The sequence below is a fragment of the Drosophila arizonae genome, chromosome 4 (assembly GCF_054131065.1).
Source record: "Drosophila arizonae isolate 15081-1271.41 chromosome 4, UAZ_ARI_1.0, whole genome shotgun sequence".
In the NCBI taxonomy this organism is placed as follows: Eukaryota; Metazoa; Arthropoda; class Insecta; order Diptera; family Drosophilidae; genus Drosophila; species Drosophila arizonae.
In genome coordinates, this window is record NC_142924.1 from 20,262,705 (window position 1) to 20,288,113 (window position 25,409).

The 25,409-nt window shown below is 39.1% G+C and overlaps 4 protein-coding genes across 9 annotated transcripts in view; 3 read left to right on the forward strand and 1 right to left on the reverse strand.

Moving 5' to 3' along the window:
• The first annotated feature begins 24 nt into the window (after positions 1-24).
• On the forward strand, positions 25-1,238 carry Mtr3 (exosome complex exonuclease Mtr3). Its single transcript, XM_018006199.2, has 2 exons — positions 25-305; positions 367-1,238. The coding sequence occupies exons 1-2, from the start codon at positions 161-163 to the stop codon at positions 1,209-1,211; spliced, it is 990 nt and encodes a 329-aa protein (XP_017861688.1). The 5' UTR covers positions 25-160; the 3' UTR covers positions 1,212-1,238.
• Positions 1,225-3,843, reverse strand: Prp3 (pre-mRNA processing factor 3). Of its 3 annotated transcripts, XM_018006197.2 has the most exons (4): positions 3,601-3,841; positions 3,295-3,523; positions 2,175-3,222; positions 1,225-2,089 (listed from the first exon to the last, which is right to left on the reverse strand). In XM_018006197.2, exons 3-4 carry the CDS (start codon positions 3,058-3,060, stop codon positions 1,335-1,337), a joined length of 1,641 nt encoding a protein of 546 aa, XP_017861686.1. In that variant the 5' UTR covers positions 3,061-3,222; positions 3,295-3,523; positions 3,601-3,841; the 3' UTR covers positions 1,225-1,334. The 3 variants fall into 3 exon arrangements, with proteins under 3 accessions (XP_017861686.1, XP_089323032.1, XP_017861685.1); XM_089466906.1 differs by having other exon boundaries at positions 2,175-3,523; positions 3,601-3,843; XM_018006196.2 differs by having other exon boundaries at positions 2,175-3,843.
• Positions 3,844-3,888: 45 nt separating this feature from the next.
• The window catches only part of Mi-2 (chromodomain-helicase-DNA-binding protein Mi-2 homolog), a 28,043-nt gene continuing 6,522 nt past the window's right edge, over positions 3,889-25,409 (forward strand). Inside the window, exon 1 of the mRNA XM_018006181.2 lies at positions 3,889-4,053. Within this exon, the coding sequence (XP_017861670.2) occupies positions 4,017-4,053 (37 nt within the window). The 5' untranslated portion in view covers positions 3,889-4,016. The remainder of the gene's footprint in view (positions 4,054-25,409) is intronic.
• On the forward strand, positions 4,970-25,386 carry Su(Tpl) (Suppressor of Triplolethal). Of its 4 annotated transcripts, none has more exons than XM_089466897.1 (5): positions 4,970-5,318; positions 15,973-16,110; positions 16,174-16,664; positions 16,763-16,842; positions 19,314-25,386. In XM_089466897.1, exon 5 carries the CDS (start codon positions 19,731-19,733, stop codon positions 22,935-22,937), a length of 3,207 nt encoding a protein of 1,068 aa, XP_089323023.1. In that variant the 5' UTR covers positions 4,970-5,318; positions 15,973-16,110; positions 16,174-16,664; positions 16,763-16,842; positions 19,314-19,730; the 3' UTR covers positions 22,938-25,386. The 4 variants fall into 4 exon arrangements, with proteins under 4 accessions (XP_089323023.1, XP_089323025.1, XP_089323026.1 ...); XM_089466899.1 differs by having other exon boundaries at positions 4,970-5,274; XM_089466900.1 differs by lacking the exon at positions 4,970-5,318 and adding an exon at positions 5,339-6,134.

The window sequence follows — 25,409 nt, forward strand, 5'->3', positions numbered from 1 at the left end:
TTTTATATTAGTGATGTGTAGGAATCGAAATATCATTGTTTGACAGCCGCAATATTTATCGATTCTTTCGATTTATTGCCACGCTTAAATGCATTTTACAGCACTGACTTCACTTTTGAAACACATGTTTTGATTTACTTTTGCGGCATTTGTGGAAAAAATGTTGCGAATTACACAAACTAAAAACACGCTCCTCGATGGCGCTACTATAGCAGATCAATTATATGCGACACCTAAGGATTGTGAAGATTTCTTTGAAAGCATTGAAAAACCCACTCAAGTTGTTCCTGTTCCACGGTCAACCTGTGAGTATCCCACCCAGGCTGCAGCTTTTCTGTTTTATTTATCAGCTTATCCCGTTTACAGTTATACGCGCTGGCGTTCTAACAACAGTTCGCGGCTCTGCGTACATGGAATATGGCAATACTAAACTGATGGCAATTGTAGCGCCGCCGCGCGAATTGGTTCGTTCAAGTGCTCACCGTGTAAGCATGGGCGTCATCAATTGCTACGTGAATTTTGCAGCCTTTGCCACTGGCGACCTAGAATCAGTACCAGAGCGTGAGAAACATTTGGGCAGCATGCTAACAAAGGCACTGGAGCCACTTGTCTGTCGCAATGAGTTTCTCAATTTCCAGCTGGACATTCGAGTGCTTATATTGGACGACGACGGCTGCCTGCTGAGCACCGCCATCAATTGCTGTGGCGTTGCTCTCATTGAGTGCGGCATATCCACATACGATTTGATTACGGCATCCACGGCATGCATCTATCGTGGCTATGTGTTTATCAATCCCACCGCCAAGGTTGAGGAACTGCTCTGGCAACATCGAGGTGGCAATGCTTTGCTTGGGAGCAGCAGCGCGAACAGCGACAAAGATAATGATATACAGGAGCATGGCTTGCTTATCAATGCCAGCATGGACAGCTTTGAGCAGCTGGCGCAGTGCCAGCAGTGCGGCTACCTTAAGCCCGAAACCTACGTACGACTGCTCGACTACACGCTGGAGATCAACAAATCGCTGAGACATCTGATTCGACGCGTGCTCAGCGACCGAGTCAAGGAACAGCACCTACTGGACATGCGGGAACAGGAGGAGGAGCGCCTGGAGGATAAGCGTCTCGCGGCAATTATTGAAAGGCTGAAGCAACAGGGTCTCCATGAGTTCATACAATCCAATATTAAGGAAGACCAGTATACAAAGAAATAAATGATGCGTCTAGTTTTGTACATAAAACTGAATGTTTATAATTTTAAACTTATCACCTAAACTTGTAACAAATTTTGTGGCCTAAACAGCTGCGTTGTAATATTGTTCACAAGCACATCAGCACTACTGCTGATCTGTGGAGGCCTCCAGCACGGCGCCGGAGTAGGCCAAATCCCAGTAGTGTTCAACCTGATGTTTTTGAAAGAATTCGCGAGCCATTTTCTCCATGGGAAAGATTTTGAATTTGATTTCGCCGAAATGGCGGCGCTGACTTGTACCTTCCCAGACGAGCACACATGAGTTGGGAACATCCTGGCCATCATTGCCATTTACCATGTCCTCCTCCCACTTAATGCGATGCAACATAAGCCGGCGGTATTTCTTCTGCTGCTTGGGCCCACCCTCGACGACAACGACGCAGCAGTCTCGGAATAGGACGACGCTGCCGGTCATTTGCAATTGCTTGGCATTTGTTTCAACTTTGAACTTCTTGCTTTGGTTATCCTGCAGATCGCGTATACGATAGACGCTTACGTGGACGCCGCAGCTGGTGTCCTCCTTCAGCTTGCGCTGTTTCTTTTCGCTCTTCTGTTCGCTGGTCAGTTTCCGTGCGTTGTTGGCATCCTCGTGCGCCTTCTGTCGCTTGGCCATTTGCTCGCGCACATGTGCCTCGATTTTGGTCGGGTCCTGCACAGCGTCTGTGCCCAGCACACGCATCAGATTCGAAATACGCAGCTTTGGCTCTGGTGGCGCCACCAAACCCAAACGTATCTTTTCCTGCTCTTCTTTCCAGGCTTCACGTCGATTCTGTCGACGCAGCTTTTTGCGTTCCTTTTTAGTAAGAAAGACGGGCAAGTAAACAGGTTTCAAGGGCTCATCTGTGAATGGGAAGGATATTAATGATATCACCTACAAAGTTTTGGCAGAACCAAATGGCTTGATACTTTGAGAAGTTCTACTCACTTGGCGGCTTCATTTGTGTGGGATGCTCGATAAGATTACTAATGGCAGTTTTTCGAATGCTGATCTTGCCACTCGTCTCATCCACTGTCTGCAAATCCTGGGTGAGTATGACTGAGTCCCACCACTCCATAGCCGGCACATCATCGGGCATATCCTGCTTGGGAGCAATCAATGCCAGCTTGGTTGCCGATGAAATGCCCGTCTTCCGGGCTATTTGGGATATCTCGTTTTGCAGCCGTTCCAATTGGCTCTTCATGCGCATACGCTCCGCCAGCTGCTGGAATTTGCCGGGCTCATGGAAGCGCAAGGTGCGTTTATTCCGCACTATCGGTTTTTGGGCAATCCGATCATCAAAATATTTAATGGCCTCGTCCTGCCCAGCGCTGGCTGCACCGCTATGACTGCTACCTTCGCTGCCCGTGGTTTGGCGCTGGAATACTTCGCGTTTCTTAGCGCGTATATTCGCCTTGAGCGTGGGCGTCACTGTAGGTATATTAATGGCACGTCCACTCTTGTCCACTGTTCGTCCCTCCTCATCTAGGATTAGGGGCTTGGGCCGTTCCTGCTGCTGTTGCGCAGCGGCAGCAGCTGCTGCCGCCACTGCTGTTGGCTGTTGTTGGATGAGATTGGCGAGGTTTCCCGTTAGTTTTGCCCTTATTTGAGCTTGCAGTTCTGCAATCTTTTTGGCCTTTTCCGCGTCTTCAGGTGTCGGCTTCTTGGATAGCGCCTGGGTGGCCAGCGCAACTGGCATTCCTATCTGAGGCACAGACGCCAACAATGGATCCTTATCACGCAGATTGCTAAGAGCACGTTTGCGCTCCTCGATCTCGCGCTGCGCATGCGCCATCATCAGCTTGATTTGTGTGGAGCTCAGCGAGGAGGCCATCGCATCGATGGGCGGCGCTCCACCATTCTTCTCCTTGACATCGAATCGTGACTTCTTTGGCACCGCATCGACGCCGACGTCTGGGCCAGCAGCGCTGCGTTTGGTGGCTGTAGCTGAAGCTGTTTTCGATTTCTTTTCATTGGCGTCGGCGCCTTCTGCTTCCTTGCGCGTTATAATGGACGACATAATATTCGCAATTAAATTGATCTGGCTAAAGACGTTATAGTTATTTACCAAAAAACTTTGCACATTCCGCTTTATCCGCAATGCTTTTTTTTTATTTTTGGTATAGAGTGTTTATCTGTAAAAACGTTTACGTGAAAATTTCTTTGGCAAAAAGACAGGGTTGCCCCATTCTTCTTCCGACTGGCAGCAAGAGTTGCTGTGTTCACGTTTGAACTAAATTAATCGAACTATTATCAAGAACTGAACTGCACATTTTGATTTAGTAACATGGAAAATACTTTAAAAACATAAAATAACATTGTCCGCCAATTTAAAAAATAATGTCTGATTAAAAAAGGCTTTCAGCTTACTTACTGTTGCAGTTGTTGCAATTGCATATTCCGAATTCTTATCGATAACAGCTCGTAGATTTAATTTTCACCGCTATACGCCATATTTTTTGAGCGAACCAGAGTCCCCGAAGTTATCGATTGTGGTTCGTTAACTGATTTCTAAAATATTAGAGCTTGTTGTGTTTCAATAAGCCAGTCAAACCTTAATTTTATTTGGTTTCTCTTCAAATCAAAGTTGAGTTTTGTTATGATACAATTTTTACGAAAAAAAAAAGTAAACTATCGATACTCTTAAAATATCGATACTTTCCCATCTCTATAGAGAAGCGTTTCGTATATTTTTTTCTCGTCGTGTCTGTGTGTGCTTAATTATTTGTTGTGAAAATTAGGCGCTTTTATTGTGCATAAAACGGTAAAAAGTTGCATTTAACTGCAAGCATGGCATCAGAGGAAGAGAATGACGATAATTTCCAAGGTAAGTGCAATGTTTTTATCTGCTTTTTGTTATGCTGAAAATTTTTCGGCAGAACCTGAATACCAAACCGTGGTCATGTTCAAGCGAGCAGCAGGCGTCAGCGGCTGCCGACGGTGTCTCGTTGCCGCTGCCGCGCTTAATTCATTTTCTTATTATTGTTTTCATTTGCTTTTGTTGTGATTCTCTATTATCTACATTAAAGAATGATGTTTCGTTTTGTTATAACAGCATATTGTTACATATTTTTGTGAAATTTTACATATAAAGCGCGATATCTCCCATTTTTTGTCTCCGTCATTCTAGACAAATTTATTATTGCATTTTGTGTGCCGTGTTTCGCAAATGCAGCTCCGATTCGATATATAGCCATCTCGCTCGCACATAAAAAGTGTTGGCGAGCACAAAACATATGTTTTACCGTCTTGTTTTGCTCGTTCTTTCTGTTCGAAATTATGGGCGCGCAATAGGAAGAAAACGTGTTAAATAAGAAACAATATAAAAATGGCGATATATAAATATATTAGAAAATATAAGACTTGTATTTATATTAATCGGGTGATTTATATTAAATATGTTTTTGTTTTTCGTAACTAGGAATGTGTTTTATTACATGACATTGAGTCATTTTTGTCTATACCAATTGATTATTTATACACACACTTATCACTTATATTATAATATTTTCCATCCTTACTATATAATACTTAATGGTATATTGAAAAATCTTGTATTTAGTTGTAATTCTTGTTAAATAGAGCTCTGATTGAAAAACAACCGCTCGTACAATTAAATGTGACACTAAATAATACCAGCTATATGGGCACAAGTGTTTGCATTTATTTGCAAATTATTGGTAATTTTGAAGTTAAGTGCAATATAGTTAGCTCGCTCTATACCATATAATTTCATATAGGGAAGAATATATATGTGAAAAATTCGTGTGTACACACTGCACTTGCGCGATGTCGGCAACACTCGTTCACTCTCGCAGCTCACAAACGCACTCGCAACCGCAACCGACGATAACGCCGCGTGAAGTGGGCTGCTTTGGAAATTTTACGATTCATTGTTGCTTGGACGTGGCAGCCATGACGTGATTTCTGACTTTGACTAAGAAAATTTTTTGTTAAAATTACATTTGTAAATTATAGAAAATTAACTTAAGGGAATACGTGCATTATTAAGCCAGCAACAAGAGCTCAATTAAGTGTAAAATTAAAAGTGTGTGAAAACTATTGCAATTTATACAACAAAAAATATATTGTGTAAGAAAAAATGAGAGAAATAATAATACATACATATACACATACATATGCATATGCAAAATATAATTGAAATGTGTCCAATATGGAAAATATTAAATTCATATTCTGGTTTCCGCTTCTTCCCGTTATGTCGTGTTTTACTTTGTTGATTGATTTCTCCACTTTTGGGTCTCGGGCGGATCGACGTTTAATCTATCCGTTTAAATGTGACACAGCAGTTGCCACCATTTACATTTACAGTCGCCGTTCAATATCATTAACGTAGCCGTGTATTATATTTTATTTAAGTGTATACATATGTACATACATGCAAATACATATATATATTCTGTCGTCTGCTTGCTTGTGAGAGTTGATTCGCTTGTGTACGGCAAGAGCAGCAGCTCCCTCGCAGTGTGAGGAAGCTTACGTACATACATTTGTATGTACGAAAGGTATATATATGTGTATGTGTGGTTTGTATATACGTGTGTTATGCACGCGCGCGCTCCAGCAGCACTCGTCCTCGTCGTCGTTGTCGTTGCCCTGTCTCGCTCACGCTCGTGCTCAACCACCAAAAACGTCAACCAACCGCTCTCTCAACGTCGTCGTCGTCTTGTCGCCGACGAAAATCAGCCGCTGTCGATATCGCCAACACCACCGCCGCCACCGTCATTATTTACGCGATTTCAATTAATTTATAAATAATTATACTTCCAACAACAAACACATGAATAGATCGTCAGCAATATCAAGTTTTGTGCATGTATAACAATTGCAAAAAAGTGCTTCAACTTTAAAATAACAAAAAAAAAAAAAAAAAGGCGAACATACAAAGTAAGCAACAGAGGGTGGTAGAAAAGAGAACGAAATTCGATGGAATGTTGACAACAACAACAGAACGACGCCGGTTCGGACAAATATAATACAAGAATAATAATTCAGAGTATTCTTTTCGCTCAGTAGCTGACGTTTTCTATTCAAATTAATTTAGAAGAAAACCAAATGCCATCAAACGCTGTTGCATTTAGATGCGAATGTGTATGTATGTATGTATGCGTATGTGTAAATATGTCCTAGAGATTGTATGTGGGCAGCAATTTTCCATATCTAAATTGGACGTGGGATGTGCGCGCACATCACTTTGTTGTTTTTGTTTAGAGTTCTATCGATTAAATGGCCACCTATCGATAGTCGGTCTATGCAAAATGTTGAAATTGATGTAGGATTACTTCTAATAACAATAACAAACAGTGCAGTCGCCGTGACGTCAGTATATATATGTATGCTTGCTCTCTTTTTTCTTATTGAGTCGTCTCGCTTATTTCACAACTCGGCATTCCAACAGCTGTCTGCGCGCATTAACCTATGATATGAAAGGGGATTTTATATCGTGCAAGGCCTAATTCACGCCAAATGTAGCAAAATTAAATACAAATTAATAAAAAAAAATAAACGACAGGTCTTTCACCAGCATCAATTTGTATGAATTTTGTGTATTTTCATTCATTATTATAATTTCTTGTTTCTCTGCTGAACTGTTGGCTTTAAATAAAAAGAAAGTGCTTCAATTCTTTTATTTTTTTATTTTTAAATTATGTGCTTACTATACGTTTTGTAAGGTTAAACTAATAGGTAAACACATTGATTTAACATTTCATAAATTACTGAAATGTCTAGGAGTAGATGAGAGAAGGACTGAAATCCGAGACAAAACATCCACGCGCCCCTTACCAAAAAAAGAGAGGGAAAGAATATTGAGTGGTGGGAGCGTCTCATAGTGAGTGCAGTCTAGTTGTTTGCCGATATTGCTTAGAATATACACTAATACACATATCAAATAGAGGGAAAGAGAACAGCGAGCTCTCTCTCTGCACACAGTAAAATGTGACTGTAAATGCAACTCCATATGCCAGGTGCCAAGTGCCAAGCGCTTTGACGCATGTAGTTGTTACTTATGTACTTTGTGCTTGCGTAGATAAGCCTTCAGTGCACTTTTTGCTAAATGTTGCTGAATTAACGGAAAAAATAAATACTAAATTAAAATATACAAAATGTTCGTTGATTTTATTTATATTCCGAGGTATTTATTGATTTAAAATCGAAAACAAAAGATCACGTTTAAGGTCAAACAGCCAAAGGTCATTTGGTTTTTGAATAACTTAAGATATCTTAAATTAATCCAAAGTGTAGGCATTTCGATATTCTTTTTGTTTCGATAACCCAGTTTCAAATGCATATCTCGATCACATTGCACCAACACGAAAGCAACTTTTTTTTTCTTACCTTCCTTTGTCGTTTGTGTGTGGAGACACTGATTTTCTATAATTTGTATTTTCGCTCGCTGTTGCTGAGGGCCTCAACACACGCATTTACACACACACAAGCTGGTGCGTGTGCATTTGTGTATGTATACACAAACAGAAAACTTGCATAAATCTGTTGAAAAAATATAAAAACTACAACAAAAATACCACCGTGGCGCCCCAACCAAAATTAAATTCAATACAAGAAGTGAAAGTATTGTATATATATATACATATATGTGTGTGTGAGTGAATCGGATCTTGCCTTGCTTTTGAGCATGCTAGAGAGCAAGTAGCAGCGTTGATAGTCATGCATTGTGATGCTGTCACGCTCGCACATATTGCATTTAATTATGCCAAAACAAGAAGCAGCCAACAACAAGTGGTATTATTTTCTGTCCATGTATTTGAGTGCTTAAAGTTGGCATTTAAACGATCAACAATGTAAAATAAAAAGATGTTAAAACAACAAGCAACCTGCTAAGTTAAGCTGAAAAATTACTAGTGGTAATTTGGTTTATTTCAAATCGTTTTATTTTGTTGGAATTTCCGTCAAATATTTTATCCACACGTCCGTGTCTAGTTCAGAGAACGGCTCTCTCAACGATGCTGTGTTGTAGGGGATATTTCTCACTTGATTTTTAGTTGTATTTAACGCGAATCTGTATAGACATGTGTGAGTGTATGTGTGTATGTAGTGTGCTTTGTGTCAGTTGCTATTGCTCTTAAATTGCTTTTGTGTTGTACAAGTACACAAAAATACAGTGAGACAGACAGACGGATATTGTTGTTGCTTGTTGTGCATGCGAATGAAATCGGCAGCGTTTGACATTGATTACCGTAATACCTTGTATATGTATGTATGTACATATATTGTGTGTCTGTGCTTTGCGGTTTTATTTTTTTTTTTATTTTTTTTTATTTGTGCAACTACGCGCTGTTGTCTTTTTCACCTATTTACTGTAATTGTGTTGTTGCTCGATCACGAGCGGAGAAGGAGAAGGCCGTATCGCTTCTCGTTATATACATATGTATATATGTGTACGTGCACACCAGCAACCATACATTTCTGTGTGAATGTATGTAAGAGTATTAAGCTACAGTAGTGCTCTTTATTTTTGTTGTTTCAGTTGATTTGTCACAAATATTTATGTATGTACATATGTACACATACATACATCCATGTGTGTAGCACATACAGGTCTCTCAACATGCTCTAATACTCAGTTTAACTAAATAACAATTGATATTTTGTAATGACATACGAGCATTCTTCATTAATTATGTATAATAGGGCACATTTAAACTATGATCGTTAATCGGAAATTCAAACAAATGTTATGTTAGATATTCATTGAAATTTGTAGATCTAGTTGAATTTTAGTGTTAATTACATTCTTGTTAATAAACAAAAATTGGGTCAAGGAACGTAATAAGTCTCCCCCTGGACCTTGTTTTAGCCTTAGCCCTCTGTAGCAGCAACAAAAAAGGTGAAAGTGAAGGTCGTTAATGCTAGCATATGGGAATACTTATGCATTGAGAGTGCAAGAGTAGAGTGCGAATATGCCAAAAACTTCAAAATGATTATATTTTTGTATATATGTATATATGGAAATACTATAAATATAATATATACTACTTATATATGTATGTGTGCCGGTGCTTCGTTCCCGTGGGCCTGTCTGCTTGACTATTTTGGTCGCCATTGTGGTTTTGTACGCTCTCACCACCTACATACCAATACTTACATACGTTTTTACGTATATTAAAAGCGTTGCTCTCCCTCACAAAGGCACACACAAACACGCCCGCATTTTTGTTACGGGGAGCTTTGTACATGTATGTTGCTGGAAACATGGTTTGTTGTTGATTTTGTTTTTAAATGGAACTTTGCTTAATTGGTTCAATAGTTTTTTAATTGGTATCATGTTCTATATAGCACAATTTTCGTATGGACTAAGACCAGCCTAGTTTATGTTTTTCAATTATTTCTCCATGTGAATAGGAAGGTGAAAATGTTACCGTTATGGGTGTGTCAAACGCCAATTGATTGTACATTATATGTACGTACACTTCATCAGTTTAAATTTCGCGATAAAATTACTTGAGCTCGATTTTCAATACAATGTACTATGTGTGCTATTTAATAATTTATTAGGACGGTATTCCAAACTGTCAGTTTGACGGGTGCTTCGAATTGTTAAGACTAATAAATGAATGTATGCATGAGTTTGTGTGTGCGCTTAAATGAAATATTGTGTCTGAGTTTTGATTATTGTAGTCCTTCGTTAACTTTGGCATAGTTTTATGTAGTCCACAATATTAAAATTTCCAGCTAAAAGCCAACAACGAGCTTACAAGAGCTGAACTGTCGTCAACGATTGTTGTTGTTACTGTTATTTTTCGTGGTGTTCGGCCCTCGTTTTTGTAGAGCCACCCGACTTGTTACATATGGCTGTTGTTGCTGTTGTTGCTGTTGTTACTGTTGCTGTTTCGCGGTTGGTCATACACCCGTAGCTGCCTATAATGTTTATATAATTTTCGTATCTTTTTTCCACTTGCATACCGTGGTTTCTTATTGGTTGTGTGCATTGTTGTTGTAAGTTGTTGTACATTGTTGGGTGGGTGGGTTAGGTTGCATTGCTTTGTTTTATTTAATTTTTCTGTGGTATAATCGCATTTTAAGTTCACTTTTTGTAGTTTTTAATTTTAATTTTTGAAAATTAAAATTCATATGTAGAATATTTTTAGTACGACTAACGACTCGATTAACAACTTTTCATCCAAGATCTCTCAACAGTAAGTTTATTTAAATTTATTTTGTTATGTCTGAAGACCATTTGAGAACAGAAACATAAAAAGCAAATAATACGAAGGTCTTTAGCGTTAACGTTCTACTTTTAAAATGGTAGTACATGGTTATACAGACACAACAAATGGAAAACAATATAGAGTTCATTGAAAGACAAATATTCCCTAAAGCCGAATTCGAAATTCTGCGGAAGATACAAAATAAACATCAAATGAGTTATCAATAAAAATATGCTAATTATTAGCTTTTTTCGCTAAATCGGAAAAAATAACGTTTTGAAGATGTTTAGTCTATTAAACTTTGAACATACATATATAATTAACAATGTATAATGCAAAATGCATTCTTATTTGGGACAGTAACAAACAACAAATAAATGTTTAATGGATTTTGAAAAAAAGTTGATTGTACGCTCAATTTGGCTGACCTTCAGTCATTTTAAAAGATATAGCTATAATATAATGCCGAATATAAAATGGAAATATATTTGTATGTATGTATGTGTTCATATATATAAAATATGTATATGTATACGCAAGTATAGAGACAAGAAATTGACAACAAGCTAGCTGGCTGGGGGAATACCAGTCTCTGTGGCTCAGTTCAGTTAACGGCTGTATGTTGCTTTATTTCTGATTTTTATTTTGTTTTTGCTGTCTGTTTGGTGTCCGTTTTTAGTCCAGTTCCAAATTGCCAACGTCGTCATCTCTGTCTCTGTCGTGGCTAGTCTTGCCTCTCGCTCTTGCTCTAATAAGAAGAAATAATCCAACTGAATCTGGGAAGACAAGTTTTTGAGAGCTTGCAGAGCTTTGAGCTTTAGTTCGCTTTGCCGCTCACTCCACTTAACTGGCGCGAGAGTCGCTTCTCGCTCATTCGTTCACTTCTCTCTGACAGTAGCTATGACTTGGTTACGATTTGAGCCTTCTAGCTATTTTTTATGTTGTTTTGTTTTAATCTGGTTTTATTTTATTTTTTCACTTTTGGGTGTTGTTGCTGATTAGCATTCACATCTACCTAGCTGCGCCTATGTTTGTATGTGTGTAAGCGGCAGAAGATATCGATGGGCCGATCGATCGGCCAGCATTACGAAACAACAACAAATTAAACAATAATAGTAGTTCGCTGTTTTTTATATTAATTTTATTTAAGTCTTGGCTTTCAAGACAGAAAATAAAACCACTTAATTGGGAAACAAACAAGTCTATAAGCTTCGAACCAGTTGTCAACGTAATTAGTCTGCATTGACGCAAATATAGTAAATACCTTTATTATCATTTGAAAAACATTTTGAGCCTTCAATTTATTCCGAATATACTCTTCGCAAAACTTATATTGCGAATATCAGCTGATGAATCTCATATATGATTACTGTCAATTTAGGTAACTGATAATAATATAAATATTCTTATAGGAAGAGATATAAAGAAAAACAGATTATTCTGATATATTAAATGTACAAAATAAATATTAAATATTTGCTGAATTTATGAGCATAGATATTGCAAAAAATATATATTTTTATGAACAGGTTTTTAAATTATTGTTAGCCGTTTTTAATGATTATAAAAACAACCACCTTCAAGCAATTAAAAAACTTAATATACGAAGCTTAGTTGAGTGCTCATCGTATTTCTCTCTTTTCTCGTTCCCGCTATCTCTCTCTCTATCTCTATCTGTGTCCCTCTCCCTCTCTTAAGCGACAAGCACAGTTGCTCATAAGTTTTCGGTACTTTTTTTAATTAATAAGATTAGAATGTCCATTGGAAGAACTTCTTATCTTATCAAAATAAATGAAAAACTTAGTTTTGTGCCCATTCACGGTCAATGTTTTTCACTTTGATTATTTGATTATTTTTGTAAAATTTGTTGTTTTAGCAGTAAGACAAGAGGGAGAAAGCTGGGAAAACGTATTTCCGTTGTCTTTGTAAAAAAAAAAACATTGCAAAAAATGCCAAATTATGCAATGTCTATCGCGTTGTTGCCTAAATCGGTCATTGAACGTTTGTTCGACAAGTTCGAGAACGAGCCATTTGTTTTTGTTTTTTTCTGGTGTTTTATTTTATTTTATTGCTCAGTGAGATTTTCCATATTGTGTGTTGGCCTGCGGGGGCAAATTCTCAGTCCGTTTGGGCCACAGTTCATTGTACGCCTTTGCTTTGTGTTTATATGTATGTGTTTTCGCTTCCTTTTTTCGAGAGCGTGCTATGAAGTTTGTTCTTTGATAGGGCTTATACGATAAAAGTAAACTGTCTTAATTACCTTGGCCTTGAGCTTTGTTTGCAGTCTTGAGTAAATACATATGTAGATTATTGTGGTCTATTTAAGACTAAATTTTTAGAATCCCAAGAAGTATATCTCGTAAATAAATGGGATTCACCTCGGGCTATAGTTTCGACTTTGATGTTTACTAAAAGAATTCATACATAAATAAAGGAAAATTTGCAAGCTCTTTACGGGGAATCACATTTATAGTGTTATGCCTTCTAGTTCGAATTATGATTCATATTTAATTATTAATATATGTACATATGTATGTAGTAATAATATATACACAACTTGGTTGTGAAAGCTTATCGACATTGAAATACCCTGTACATACCATAAAAATTGTGTAGTTACAAAGATGGCTTGATTATAGTTTTTTTATTTGAAACATATTTATAATAACGTGAGAGATTTAAAATTTTGAAAATTACACAGATAGAAAATAATAGCCGATTACAGAGTAACTACTAACAATCACGACTTGCAATCGTCATCATTGTGATATCTATGTTCGTCCATTTGTTACGTTTATATCATTTAGCGACGCTCTGAAGCAAGCTCTCTCATGAGTAGGCAACATAAACGCCTTTCTCAATATGAAAATAAATAAAATAATTGTGTGATACTTGCTCAGTGAGTCACATTTTCTTTATAATACTGTTGTTGCTATTTCTAGACTAAAAATAGCAAACGTTGAATAAACGAAATTCAAAATATTGCCATAATATATAGACATACAATATATATATAGACATACAATGTATTGATGCATGTATGCATGTGTGTGTGCGTGCGTCTGGTATGTTGCCTACTGCCGCATTTGTTGTTGCTATTGAAAATGCACCGTATACAAAGTGCTCATGTTGACAATTTGGGATTCCCGTGTGGCCAATTACCGATGCAGTGGCAGAGAGAGAGAAAGAGTAAGAGAGAACAACTAGAGAGTGAGAGTGAAGCGTCGCGTCGGCTGCTACTTATCTTTGTTGCGACAATTGATTATTCGTTTTACACCCAACATGCACACACACACACCCGCACACATGTTTAGACAACTTTATATGTATGTAGTTATGTCAAGCGTGATAGACTTGCACTTCACAGCGCGCCCTCTTTATATTGTGTAAAGGCATTTCATTTTTTGTCGCATTTCTACTCGATTTTTGAACATCTGTTCGCAGTTGGTCAGTCTTTGTTGCTGTGCGACATTTATAAAATGTGAGGTTTATATGGTTTGCACGTATTTGAGTACGTACGGTATTCCACTTATATTTGCATTTTGCTTGTGAATGTACATGTATGTGTGTGGATTGTCTTTCAGAGTTGCATGCGTTTTGTAAATGCGTTTGAGTGCGATTTGTTGTGGGTTTGTCTATTTATCGATTTAACTGAATTTCGATCGGCTTGGTGAAGGTGGCAACGCCGCCGGTGCAAAGATAGCCCCGAACATTGCTAGTCTTATTTTCGCTCTCCCTCTTTCTCTCTCGCGCATTTGACATTGTTATCAATGGCTTGTTGTTTTTGTTGTTGTCATAAACAAGCGTAACACAAAGCAAAAACTGTCTGCACAGCTGTCAGCTGCTTGGGTGTGTTTGTGTGTCTGTGCACTAGCATTTACGTACGTATTCCAGTTTTTTTTTATATTTTGTGAAACGTGTGAGATTTTTCCTACCGCCCTTTTTCTCGAGCATTCCGTTGCACACGTTCTCACGTTTTTCATAGGTTTCCTCCATATAAATATAATTCTTTTCGGTGGTTGTTGCTCCTGTTCTGCTGCATGAAGCCTGCGGCCAGCTGTTGGCTGCGTGAACTCGTCCTCATCACACAAACACAAAGGCACTCACAGACACACACACACACTAAGCTTAGGCACAGGCATTGCGTCTCCTCTGTTGGCTGTCTCGTGTCGTTGTCGTCACGCGCAGTGCATTGGCCTTTCCCTCGTCAGGCAGGGCTCTCAATGCTATTTAAGCGGCGTTCCTCCTCCGAACAACGTTTTAACAAATGGCCGCCGACAACGTCGTCGCCCGCTTCAAACTTGAAATTGTATTATTATTACTGTTGTTGTTTCTTCATTTTAAGTTTTGTGGGTTTTTTATTCGGCTAATTTGTTTAACGTTGACTGCAAATTTGTTGTTATTGGAACTGAGGAATACACATACACACATATACACATACAGGCACTGACACTGACGCAGACGCCGTCAAGCCAGGGGCAAAATTATTATATTGTTGTTTGTTTTTAAATGAACTTCAAAATGTTGCCTTGGCTCAAAACTTTTATTAGTGAGTCTGCCTGTTCTGCTTTTATGGGTTTCAACAAATTTTGCGGATTGGCTGGCTGGTCGGCCATTAAATTCATCCTGTTTGACTCAACTAATACAAACATACCCAAAAACACACACACATTTTCCAGTGATCAAGAAGACGATATAAGCAGAACAGAGACAGACATAGTTTACCTGAATTTTATAGTTTTGTTTTGCTGACACTTGGACAGCTGCAATGAACCTGACTGCCAGATTTGCTTCCTGACTGACTGACTTAATATAAAAGGTCCTCAAGAGAACATCAGGTGTGCTCTCAGTCTATAGTATATACAGTGAATGTTTTTCACAGCGTAATATAATACATATTTCCATGCATAAGTGTATGTATGTATGTATGTATATTTCTAAGTGTGGTATAGCTAAAATTCCTAGCACAAAACAAATATGAGATAAGCCCACCACATGGGCTAACTAAAAACAAAAATAAGGCACAACGACAGACACGAACCAACAAGCACACGACTAAATTACTGACAGGAACATACATAGGCACATAATACATGTACATTCAGTCATACACAAGCGCATCGGCTAAGATCTCTGCCTACGGTAAATCTACCTGAAAGCGGAAAATTTTCGTATGCAAAAATGTCAAAAGTGAACAAAAATTAGCAGCACGCTGAAAAATGACAATCGGGTGTCCGAACCGTGTGCTCTTTTGCTTGCTCTGTGCATCTGAGAGAGAGAGAGAGAGAGAGAGAGAGAGAGAAAGACGCGCGAGAGAGTTGCTTAAGAGAGGTTTTTGTCACGTAACGGTGTGCAACGTAAACATAAAACAGCTGTGCTGTACGTAACTAAAACGTATGATCGCGTGCGCGTAACATACACAAATACAAGTGAAAAAAATGCTGACAAACATAATTCGATAACTATTACTGACGGAAGGAAGCGAAAACCCACCTGAGTTTTTTAAAAATTAGACCAGTGACAATTGTGAATATAATTTATTTTCCTTAAAAATGTAGAGTGAAACTTAAAGCAAACGCATAATTTTAATTAAAAGCAACAAATTAGAAATTGAGAAAAGCACAACTTCAAAAACAACTAAACAACTACTCAACAACAACTAATTATCAAGCTGCAGCAACAACAATAACAACAAAGTATGTAAAAACACGTGTACGCATAAAAGAGATTTTCACTTCAACTGGTAACTATTTTTATAGAACCACCATCGAGCTGTATCAACAATATTTACTACTATAAATCCATCGTCCAATTGAAAAGCTATAAATTAAAGAGGAATAAACCACATACTTGCCTATCGATTGCCCGTCAAAGCGATATATACGCACAGTTTTCAACACTGTTCGGCTGAACAGCGAGAGCACAGCTGATTGTGCCTGCCTGTCTGGCCGTTGTGTTTTTGGTTGTGCGCGGGGCGGCAGTGAAAACTTTTCTGCGCTCGTAGTGGCCGAGAAGTAACAGTCCAAAAAGAATAAGAACAAAAACATCAACAACAACAACGGAATTAAGAACTACACTCTGTGTGACGTGGTAGAAGCAAGGCAACAATACACATACACACAACTACAGGGCGCAGGTGTCAGTTCAGAACAGCTGTTTCAACACATCTACCGATAAGCCACAGAAATCTACAAAGCACTATTGACTTTTTAATGTAAATACCATACATGAAAGCATACCTACCTATATTGTAAGTACCTGAGTAGTTGCGACTTGTGCTTTATTTCAATTTGTTTAAATATTTTGTTTCTATATTGTTGTGACGCGTGCCCCTATGTACGGCTGTAGCTTTTCCAACAGTGGGTGAGATAAATGCACACACGTATACGCTCAACCGTAACAACAGCAACAGCAACAACAAGAACCAAGTAAGCTAAAGTTTTTAAGTTTTTGCTCAGACGTGCAACGCAAGCCGCAAGCTTTTAAGATAGACATACCCACACAAACACAAGTATTTTTAAAAAGAAAAAAAAGAGCATATATGTATATATTATATATATATATATATATATGTACATATATATATGTGAGAAGATAAGCGATTGCTTTTCAAGAAAAGCATAGACTCAACGCATTTCGTTCGCTCTCTAAGAGTGTGATTAAAAGAGAGACGCAGAGCAAAGAGCGTAGACCAATGCGAATAACGGACTGGCCAACGGCCAGCGGCAGAGTGCCAAGTGCGCACATTAAATTGCAAACTCGTTTTTAGTTTTGCTCTCCGCTTCACTTCCATAATAACTATATTACAACAACAACAATAACGAATGATTGTCAGCAATAGTAGTAGTAGTAGTAGTAGCAGTAGTAGCAGCAGCAGTAGCAGCCGCAGCAAGTGATACAAGGCACGTACGTATTTCAAACGAAACATCGAGATGTTGTTTGGTCGCTGATTTTCAAGACTGAACAGCAGAGTGAGCGAACAAGCGAGCATGCGAGAGTAATAAAACGAAAGAGCGCCAAACTGAGCGCGTACACAGGAGTGCATGTATGCGTGCGTATAGTATATGTGTGTGAGAGACACGACAACGACTACTGCTGTTGATCTACTCCGTCGCGTCACACTCGTCGACGTCGCTGTCTTAGCATTGTCCACGGGGCGGTGGTGAACGGTGTAATAATAAACGAGTGCACAGCAGCAGCAGCAGCAGCAAAGCAGCAACGGCAACGGCAACCACTTGAAAGCAACTCGTTTCGATTTCATTTAGCAGATACCTTTTGTACGTTGATTAAGATACCTTGGACACACAGACACGAGCAAAATTCATGTGAAAAAGGAAATAAACTGCAATTTTACAATACATATAGTTGCAAACAAAACAAAAGATATAATGCGTGAATAGTACAATGAATTACTGAATTCCAGTGTGCCAGTAAATGGGTTGATTAAATATAACGAAGCAAAATTCCTCAGTAAAAATGTCTTGAGTAAAAGTGTTGGCGTAAAAACCCAAAATACATGCATATCTCTCTATATAAAAGTGTATACTCACTCACACATGAGTAAATGAAAGACAACAACGACAACAGAAACAAAATAAGTGGTAAAAAGGCATTAAATATTTAACATTATTTCGAGTGAACTCTGTGCCTACAATTTTCGACATAGATAGTGGCAGTGTGTGCGTGTGCAAAGAAAGAGATATTCACACATATGTATATGCAACTAATATAGAAGTGGACAAAAAATATAATAAGCAGCAGAAGAAAAAAATATGTATATAAAAAATCAACGTACAAACACAGATGATTTTTAGCAAAAAATAAAAAAGCGAAAAGAAAAAAGATCAAGCAGCAACAACAACAACAGCAGCAGCAACAGTGAGTGCCAATCAAAACAGCAGTTGTCCCGCTTCTACACGTTGCGATCGACGAGAGCAAGAGAGCAAAGCCAACAAACCAGCGAGCGCGCACACACAACCAAAAACAGTCAAGCGACGTGTGTCCATATTGGTGTATGTGACAGTGTATGGGTGTGTGTGTGTGTGCGTATGTGTACGAACAGCATTGATTGCTCGCTCTGCTGTCTTTGATTTTGCTTGTGGCTGCCGCCGTCGCCGCCGCCTGACTTTTGAGCGCTTACACTCATACGCGACTTCAACTCATACACTGACAGAAGTTGAGCGAGCACCTGGCGCAGGAGTCATACTTTCAACTCAAGCGAGCAAAAGTTACAACAGCCATTCGCACGCCTCGCAAGCCTTACACACCAACATGACAAATCAGCAGCAGCAACAACAAGAAGAAGAATAGCAACACCAACAACAAAAGTACAAGCATACATGCCTACCTTAACCCAATTAAAATACATACCATATTATTTAACAAAAGAAATTGTGTTATTTGTAAGTAGCACACAAAGAGAGCAGCAACAACGTGGAGTGCAAATAAATATGAAGCAGACTTGACAACAGTTAAGAGGCAGAGATAGAGATAGAGAGAGCGCAGGAAAAGAAGAGAGAAATGATACCTATGTATACGGAAGTGAAATTCTCAAGCAACAGCAAAATTATTAAGAGTTGTGAATGTATTTGTATTCGTGCCTGCATTTCAAATCAAAAATTAAAAGAAAAGAAACGCAACGACAACGGCATCAGCAGCAGCAGCAGAAGCAATAGCAACAACAGAAGCAAGTTTGCAGCGCAGCTCAAAACTCTCAAGAGAGCGAGCTCAGTTGCATACGCATACATGCACATATAGCTAGTTGTACTTGTGTTAATGTGTGGTGTGTTTTCTATGCATGTAAAGCTATGCATTTAGCTCGGTTCACGTCTTAGCAACAACGTAAATTTTACTTACGATTACAACATACTAAAAAACAAAACATTATTAAATTGTACAGAAACTGAAACAGCAATCAATTGCCATTGGCCCAGGCTTGTTCTACGTCACATTTGAGACCAAGAGTGGTGCCAGCAGCAGCAGGAGCAGCAACATTCAAAATTCTGCAACGTCTCTAATCAAAGTGCATTCGAAAAAAAGAATTACAAACAACACTTCCAGTTAAAGTTACTTCCATAAGTTTCTTCCTTTTAAAAAATAATTAATTGTGCAACACTGGCGCGCCAGCCAAAAACAAGAAAACAAAATCAAATTTTTGCCATTCACCACGCAACGTCACAACGACTAAGCAGCCAACTTTATTAAACAAAAGTAACTAACGAGAGTAGTTCAAGTAATAAGACAAAATTAGCATTAACATTGTGATCCACATCCACACATCATCAAGAAGAGCATTTTTGTGGGGGGCGGACACGTTATGAGCAATTCGATTGCATCAACAAAATGCCTGCCCAATGTCTCGTTCTCGTCCGGCAATTATGGTATGTCACAAAGCCACCGTTACACCGATGATACAAAGGAGTACATATTCCTCAAGCTTACCGACTCTGCCTACCGTGCCATCGAGGAGTATCAAAGAAATGAGAATGCCAAACGATTGGCGCCCGGCCAATGTGCCAAAATTCAATGCAATGGCAACACTGGCTTCATCCACTTCCCGCTGCCCAGCAGCGATAGCAGCAATTCTGTTAATAACGGCAGCGGGAGCGGGATGGAAGCAGGACGCAAATTTGGCTTTACCATTGACGATCTGGAGGGCACATTGGAGTGCATACAACAGCAGCAGCAGGAGCTCGATGTGCTTGGAGCATTGGCGCGACGCATGCGTATCCATGCCAACGATGATGTCTACGACACGACGCGCTCGAAAATGGCTCGAGTTGAGGAGACGGAGAAGAGCAAATGTATACGGGAGATCAAGCCAAATCAATCGGATATTGGGCGTAAGGTGAAGAAGCCGGCCTCGGCATCTTCACATCACAGTGGGAACAACAACAGCAACAACAACAGCAGTAGCAGCAATAGTTTTAACAGTAACAATAGTCGTAAGTTAGTTTCATCGCCATTTAATGGTCTGACGTCATCATCAGTTGCAACAGCAGCCACAGCCGTAGCAGCAGCAGCAACATCAATCGCCTCACGCTCGCCCAATCCCAATATCTTGGGAGCCAGCGGCACAGTCAATGGCAGCCGCAGCACAGCCCTGGCCAACACATTCGCCAATGGTATCTCCCAGGGTTATGCGCTGAGCGGCAGCTCGCCGAGAGACAGCAATAGCACAACAGCAGGAACAGGTGCGGGGACAGCGCTGGGTGGATCCTTCAACAGCAATGGACGCAATAAAATGCTCAATGGCAGCGGCAGCAATTCGCGCAGTGGCAACACCAAATCGGGTGGTGCGAACGGCAACGGTGGTGGCAATGGCAACAAAATGTCCGATGTATCGCGGCGCAGCATACGTGAGCGATTAATACATTTGCTGGCATTGAAGCCGTTCAAGAAACCAGAGCTTTATGCGCGCCTCAAGAACGAGGGTATCAAGGATCGGGAGCGCAATCTAATTGGCAATATACTCACGGACATAAGCACCATGTCTCACAATACCTTCAATTTGAGGCGCCAGATGTGGAACGATGTCGATGAGAACTGGCCGTTCTTTAGCGAGCAGGAACTGCAGCAACTAAAGCGTCGGAAGCCACAGAATCTGACGCCTCCAATGAGCTCTGATGCAGGCAGCTCAACTTCCGGTCAAAGTCCAACGTCCACCCATACAGGTAGTCCGCCGCCCCTGCTCAGCATGCCCTCAAATGTGGTACCACAAATGGCCAACCATAGTGGAGGACCAGGCGGCATCGGTGGCAACAGCCTGAAGCGGAGTAGCATTGAGTACGACGAAATGTTCAGTACGGTGCATCCGAAAAAGCAGCGCATCAGTCACTATACAAGGGAGGCGGGACCACAATTTACATCGTCCTCCTCATCGTCCGTTGGCTGCCCCTCTGGCAACTCCTCGGGCTCATCGTATCGCAATCGAACGGCTGCGTACACGCCACCGCAGCGACAGCAGCCACAGCTGGAGGATCACAGCAGCAGCGATTTAACATACAGCGTGCTGGACAACATGGACGAGTTTAGGAGCATGACAGCGGCAGCTGCTGTGGAGCAACATCAGCAACGAAGCAGCAGCAGCAACAGCAACAGTAGGCGTGGCAGCGGCAGCTCATCCAAGCAAAGCACGAGCATCGGCGGCCCCATTGACAAGCGCAACTCAACGGGCAGCAACTCGAGCAGCTCCAGTGGCTACGAGACTCAGCAGGAGCGCAATAGTCGCCAGGCATCGACAGTGCAGCAGCAGCCGGCGCACAGTCGAAAATCGTCAACAACGCCGCCCAAATTGACTGCTAGTTTTGTTCGTCAGTCAACGCCGACAGCAGCAACGCAGCAACAGCAGCAGCAGCAACAACAGCAGCAGCAGCAGCAACGGAACAGCTTCAACAGCAGCAGCAACAACAACAATAACAATGCGCACGATGAGTACAATTCATACAACAACAACACGCATGCCGCGTCCAACAGCAAGAAGCGCACGAGTAGCAGCAACAGCAACGGGCAACGTCAGCGTAGCAGCAGCAGTAATACTAGCAGCAACACGTATGCACAGCAACAACAACAGCAACAGTTGCCAGCGCCTGCGCAGGCGCAACAGCTCCATCATCACCAACAACAGCAGCAGCAACAACAGCAGCAGCCTTATCATTATAATCGCGAATCTGGATCAAGTGGTGGTAGCAATCATGGAACCACTGCGAAACATCCATCGCCCACACAGCAACTGGCAGCGGCTGCGCATGCGTACGCAGCGGCAACAGAGGACGCTGATGCGAATGCCACGCCCCGTTATGACTTCAGCCAATATGCGCCCATACGCACGCTGGAGGTGCGCAGACGCTACAAGACTGAATTTGAGAGCGACTATGATGAGTACCGCAAACTGTTGACCAGCGTGGAGGATGTGCGCAATCGTTTCCAGGATCTGTCCACACGCTTGGAGGGCGCCCGGCGACGCGGTGGCGGCGACTACGATCAAATCAAGCGCCAGATTGTCAGCGAATACGAGCGGATCAACAGCGATCGCAACATCCACAACGATAAGCTCAGATTTGACTACTTGCACGCGAAGTTGGCGTACATCAAGCAGCTGGTGATGGATTACGACAAGACTTTGATTTGTCGATCGGCAGCAGCCTCGGCAATGCCAGAGGCAGCAGCCGCACCGCCACCAACTGCAGCTGAAGCGCAGGCAGAAGCTGCAGCAGCAACAGCACGTTTGGCGGAAAGCAGCAGCATGCAACAGCAACAGCAACATCTACAACACCAGCAACACCAGCAGCAACAGCAACAGCAGCAGCATCGGCAACAGCAGCAACATCATGCAGTGGAAACGATACAGCAGCAACAGCAAGCACAGCAACATTACATCAACAACAATCACAATAACAACATTAACAACGGCAGCCACGAGAGCGATTCGGATGACAGTTCTGGCAGCTCCGATTCCAATGATGATGATGATGATGATTGCGATGATTCCAACTCCAATACTGATGATGACGAACGCTACTGATTAAATGGATAATCCAACAACAACAATCGGCAACAACATAAAGCTACTTCTTGATGAAACGATACAAAACAACAACAAAAACACCAGCGACTGCAGCTGCAGTTGCAAAACAATGTAAAAAGGCAAAAAAAGAAACTATTATAAATAAATATATATTATTATATAAATTTATGTATATGTATATATATATATATGTATATATATATATATATATATATATATATATATATATATATATATATATATATATATATATATATATATATATATATATATATATAATACGCACCTAATATAGTAAAAGCAACTCCATTAACAAAAAACTACAAAAAAAAAAAAACCTAGGCGTTCTAAAGAAAAATGTACTAAGAAAGTAAAAAACAAAACCAACAAAAAAATGTTAAAGTTATGTTAACAATTAAACACAAAACAAAGGAAAAGAAAAGAAGAAAAAACAACTATATGCAAAAAACGACGTAGAAAGCAAAAGGAAAAACACGCATATATTTTATGAACAAGAAATTAATTTTTTGATAAATATGAATGTAAACAATGTAATACGTTTTATATTTGTTTTTCTTTTTTTTACGTTTTGTGTGTAATAATAATTTAAATATTATTTCAAGCAACTTTTTAAATATATACTTTTATATATACATACATATATAGACAGAGAGAGCGTATGTTTCTTCATTTTAAAACACTAGAACCATTTTTCTTTTTTAAACTGTTTTCCTTTTATGTTTACCAACAACCATTTGTTATCAACACCCAAACACACATACACTTAACACGACGGCTTCATTATTAATTATTATTGTTTTTCTGTACGATATGTATTTGAGCATATAGTTTCCTACTATCCATAAACCCATGCACTCTGATATACCAGGAACAACAGCAACAATAACAACATGATTTAAAGCTTGCACAGTGGGCCCAGAGCCATTTGCTTTTGTCTTGCACCTATGCAGCTGACACAGACACACACACACATCCACACACTTAAATATATTTTCTTGTGGTGTTGCATGCGGGCGTGCCTCTTTAACAATAGACTGAACTTTTTTAAACGGCTTGTTAATTTTTCTTAATTGTAGCAGCTTGTGTAGAAAAAATTCATTTAATTTTTAATGTTTTTTTTTCTTCTGTATAACTAGTTAATTTTTTGTTATATAATATATATTTTTGTGTGTTTCCAAAATATGTCATTTTTGTTTCCGTGAATTTTAATAGCGCTAATTTGTTTTTGTTTTTCTTTTTTCAAATCCGAAAAGCAAGATATTTAAGCAATTATGTTTTTCGTTTGCCTTTAGACAAATTTTTGCTCAAAACAAAGAAATGTTAATACAAAATTTACTAAGCAAATGAGTTATAGACATGATTGTGCGGTTGTATTTCAGAGCTATGCGGCCACAAATAAAAAAATTAAATGAATAAAAAAAAATTAAAAACAAAGAAGCTGTTTCTAGTTTTAGTAAACAACTTAAAAAGCACCTTTACAGACGCTTCCTTAAAAATACTTATGTCTAAGGAAACAAAATATCAAGTCAAATATTTTGCTTGAGAAATTATTAAAAATAATTTGCTGAAACACTCTAGCGTGTCCAAAAACAAAACAAAACACAAAGAACACTAAAAAAAAAATCAAATTTAATCGGAAGATGCAAACACACAAAAATTTTAAGTAAAATGAAAATATATGAAAGGAAACAAACGACAAATTTTTTTGTTAGCTATTTCGTTGCAATATTTTTTATATACCATATTAAGGAAGTAGGGAGGAGAATAAATAAAGAAGAAAACAAAACAAACGAAACGAAAAGGGAAAATCAAATGAAACAATGAGATCAAGTTGCAAAAATCATGCGTTTAAAATCGATTTCTAGCAATTACAAAATAGCAAAAATGAAAATCATATATACAATTTATATACAAATACAAAAAAAGAAACAAAAAAAAATATACCTATATATATACAACAATGACATTTGATAAGTAAAAAGATGAGAAGATTGGGGAAACTTACTAGTTTTATACGCATAAATGCCACGCCCACACACCACACACAAAGCAAAAATTCACACACACGCAAACACTTATACTAATCTACTGCAATTTAAAAAACCACAAAAAAAAACTTATTGATAAACAAAAAATAAATAATGATTATGTAAGCCGGAAGGAGAAAAGGAGTAAAACCAGATCAAGAGACATGAGAAAATTATTATTATTATTATTAAACTTATTATTATAGTAAATTTAAGAGCAAAATCGCTGACAAAACCAGCAGAATTAAAAATCTTAAAAAAAATGAGATATTGTTATATACTAGTAATTCTTAAGGCGACAAACAAAACAACAAAAAAAAGAAAACAGAAAAAAACTTAACAAAAAAAGCAAAGAAAAATAGAGTCAAATAAAATATTGAATCGAAAAAAAAAACCACCCGTATTTATTATTATTTATATG

Excerpts from the sequence above, each read along its gene's own strand:
- Mtr3 (XM_018006199.2), top strand. The coding sequence starts at position 161 with ATGTTGCGAATTACACAAACTAAAAACACGCTCCTCGATGGCGCTACT. Across the intron at positions 306-366 it reads TCCTGTTCCACGGTCAACCT|TTATACGCGCTGGCGTTCTA; the intron begins GTGAGTATCCCA and ends TCCCGTTTACAG.
- Prp3 (XM_089466906.1), bottom strand. The coding sequence starts at position 3,246 with ATGTCGTCCATTATAACGCGCAAGGAAGCAGAAGGCGCCGACGCCAAT. Across the intron at positions 2,090-2,174 it reads CACACAAATGAAGCCGCCAA|ATGAGCCCTTGAAACCTGTT; the intron begins GTGAGTAGAACT and ends TCCCATTCACAG.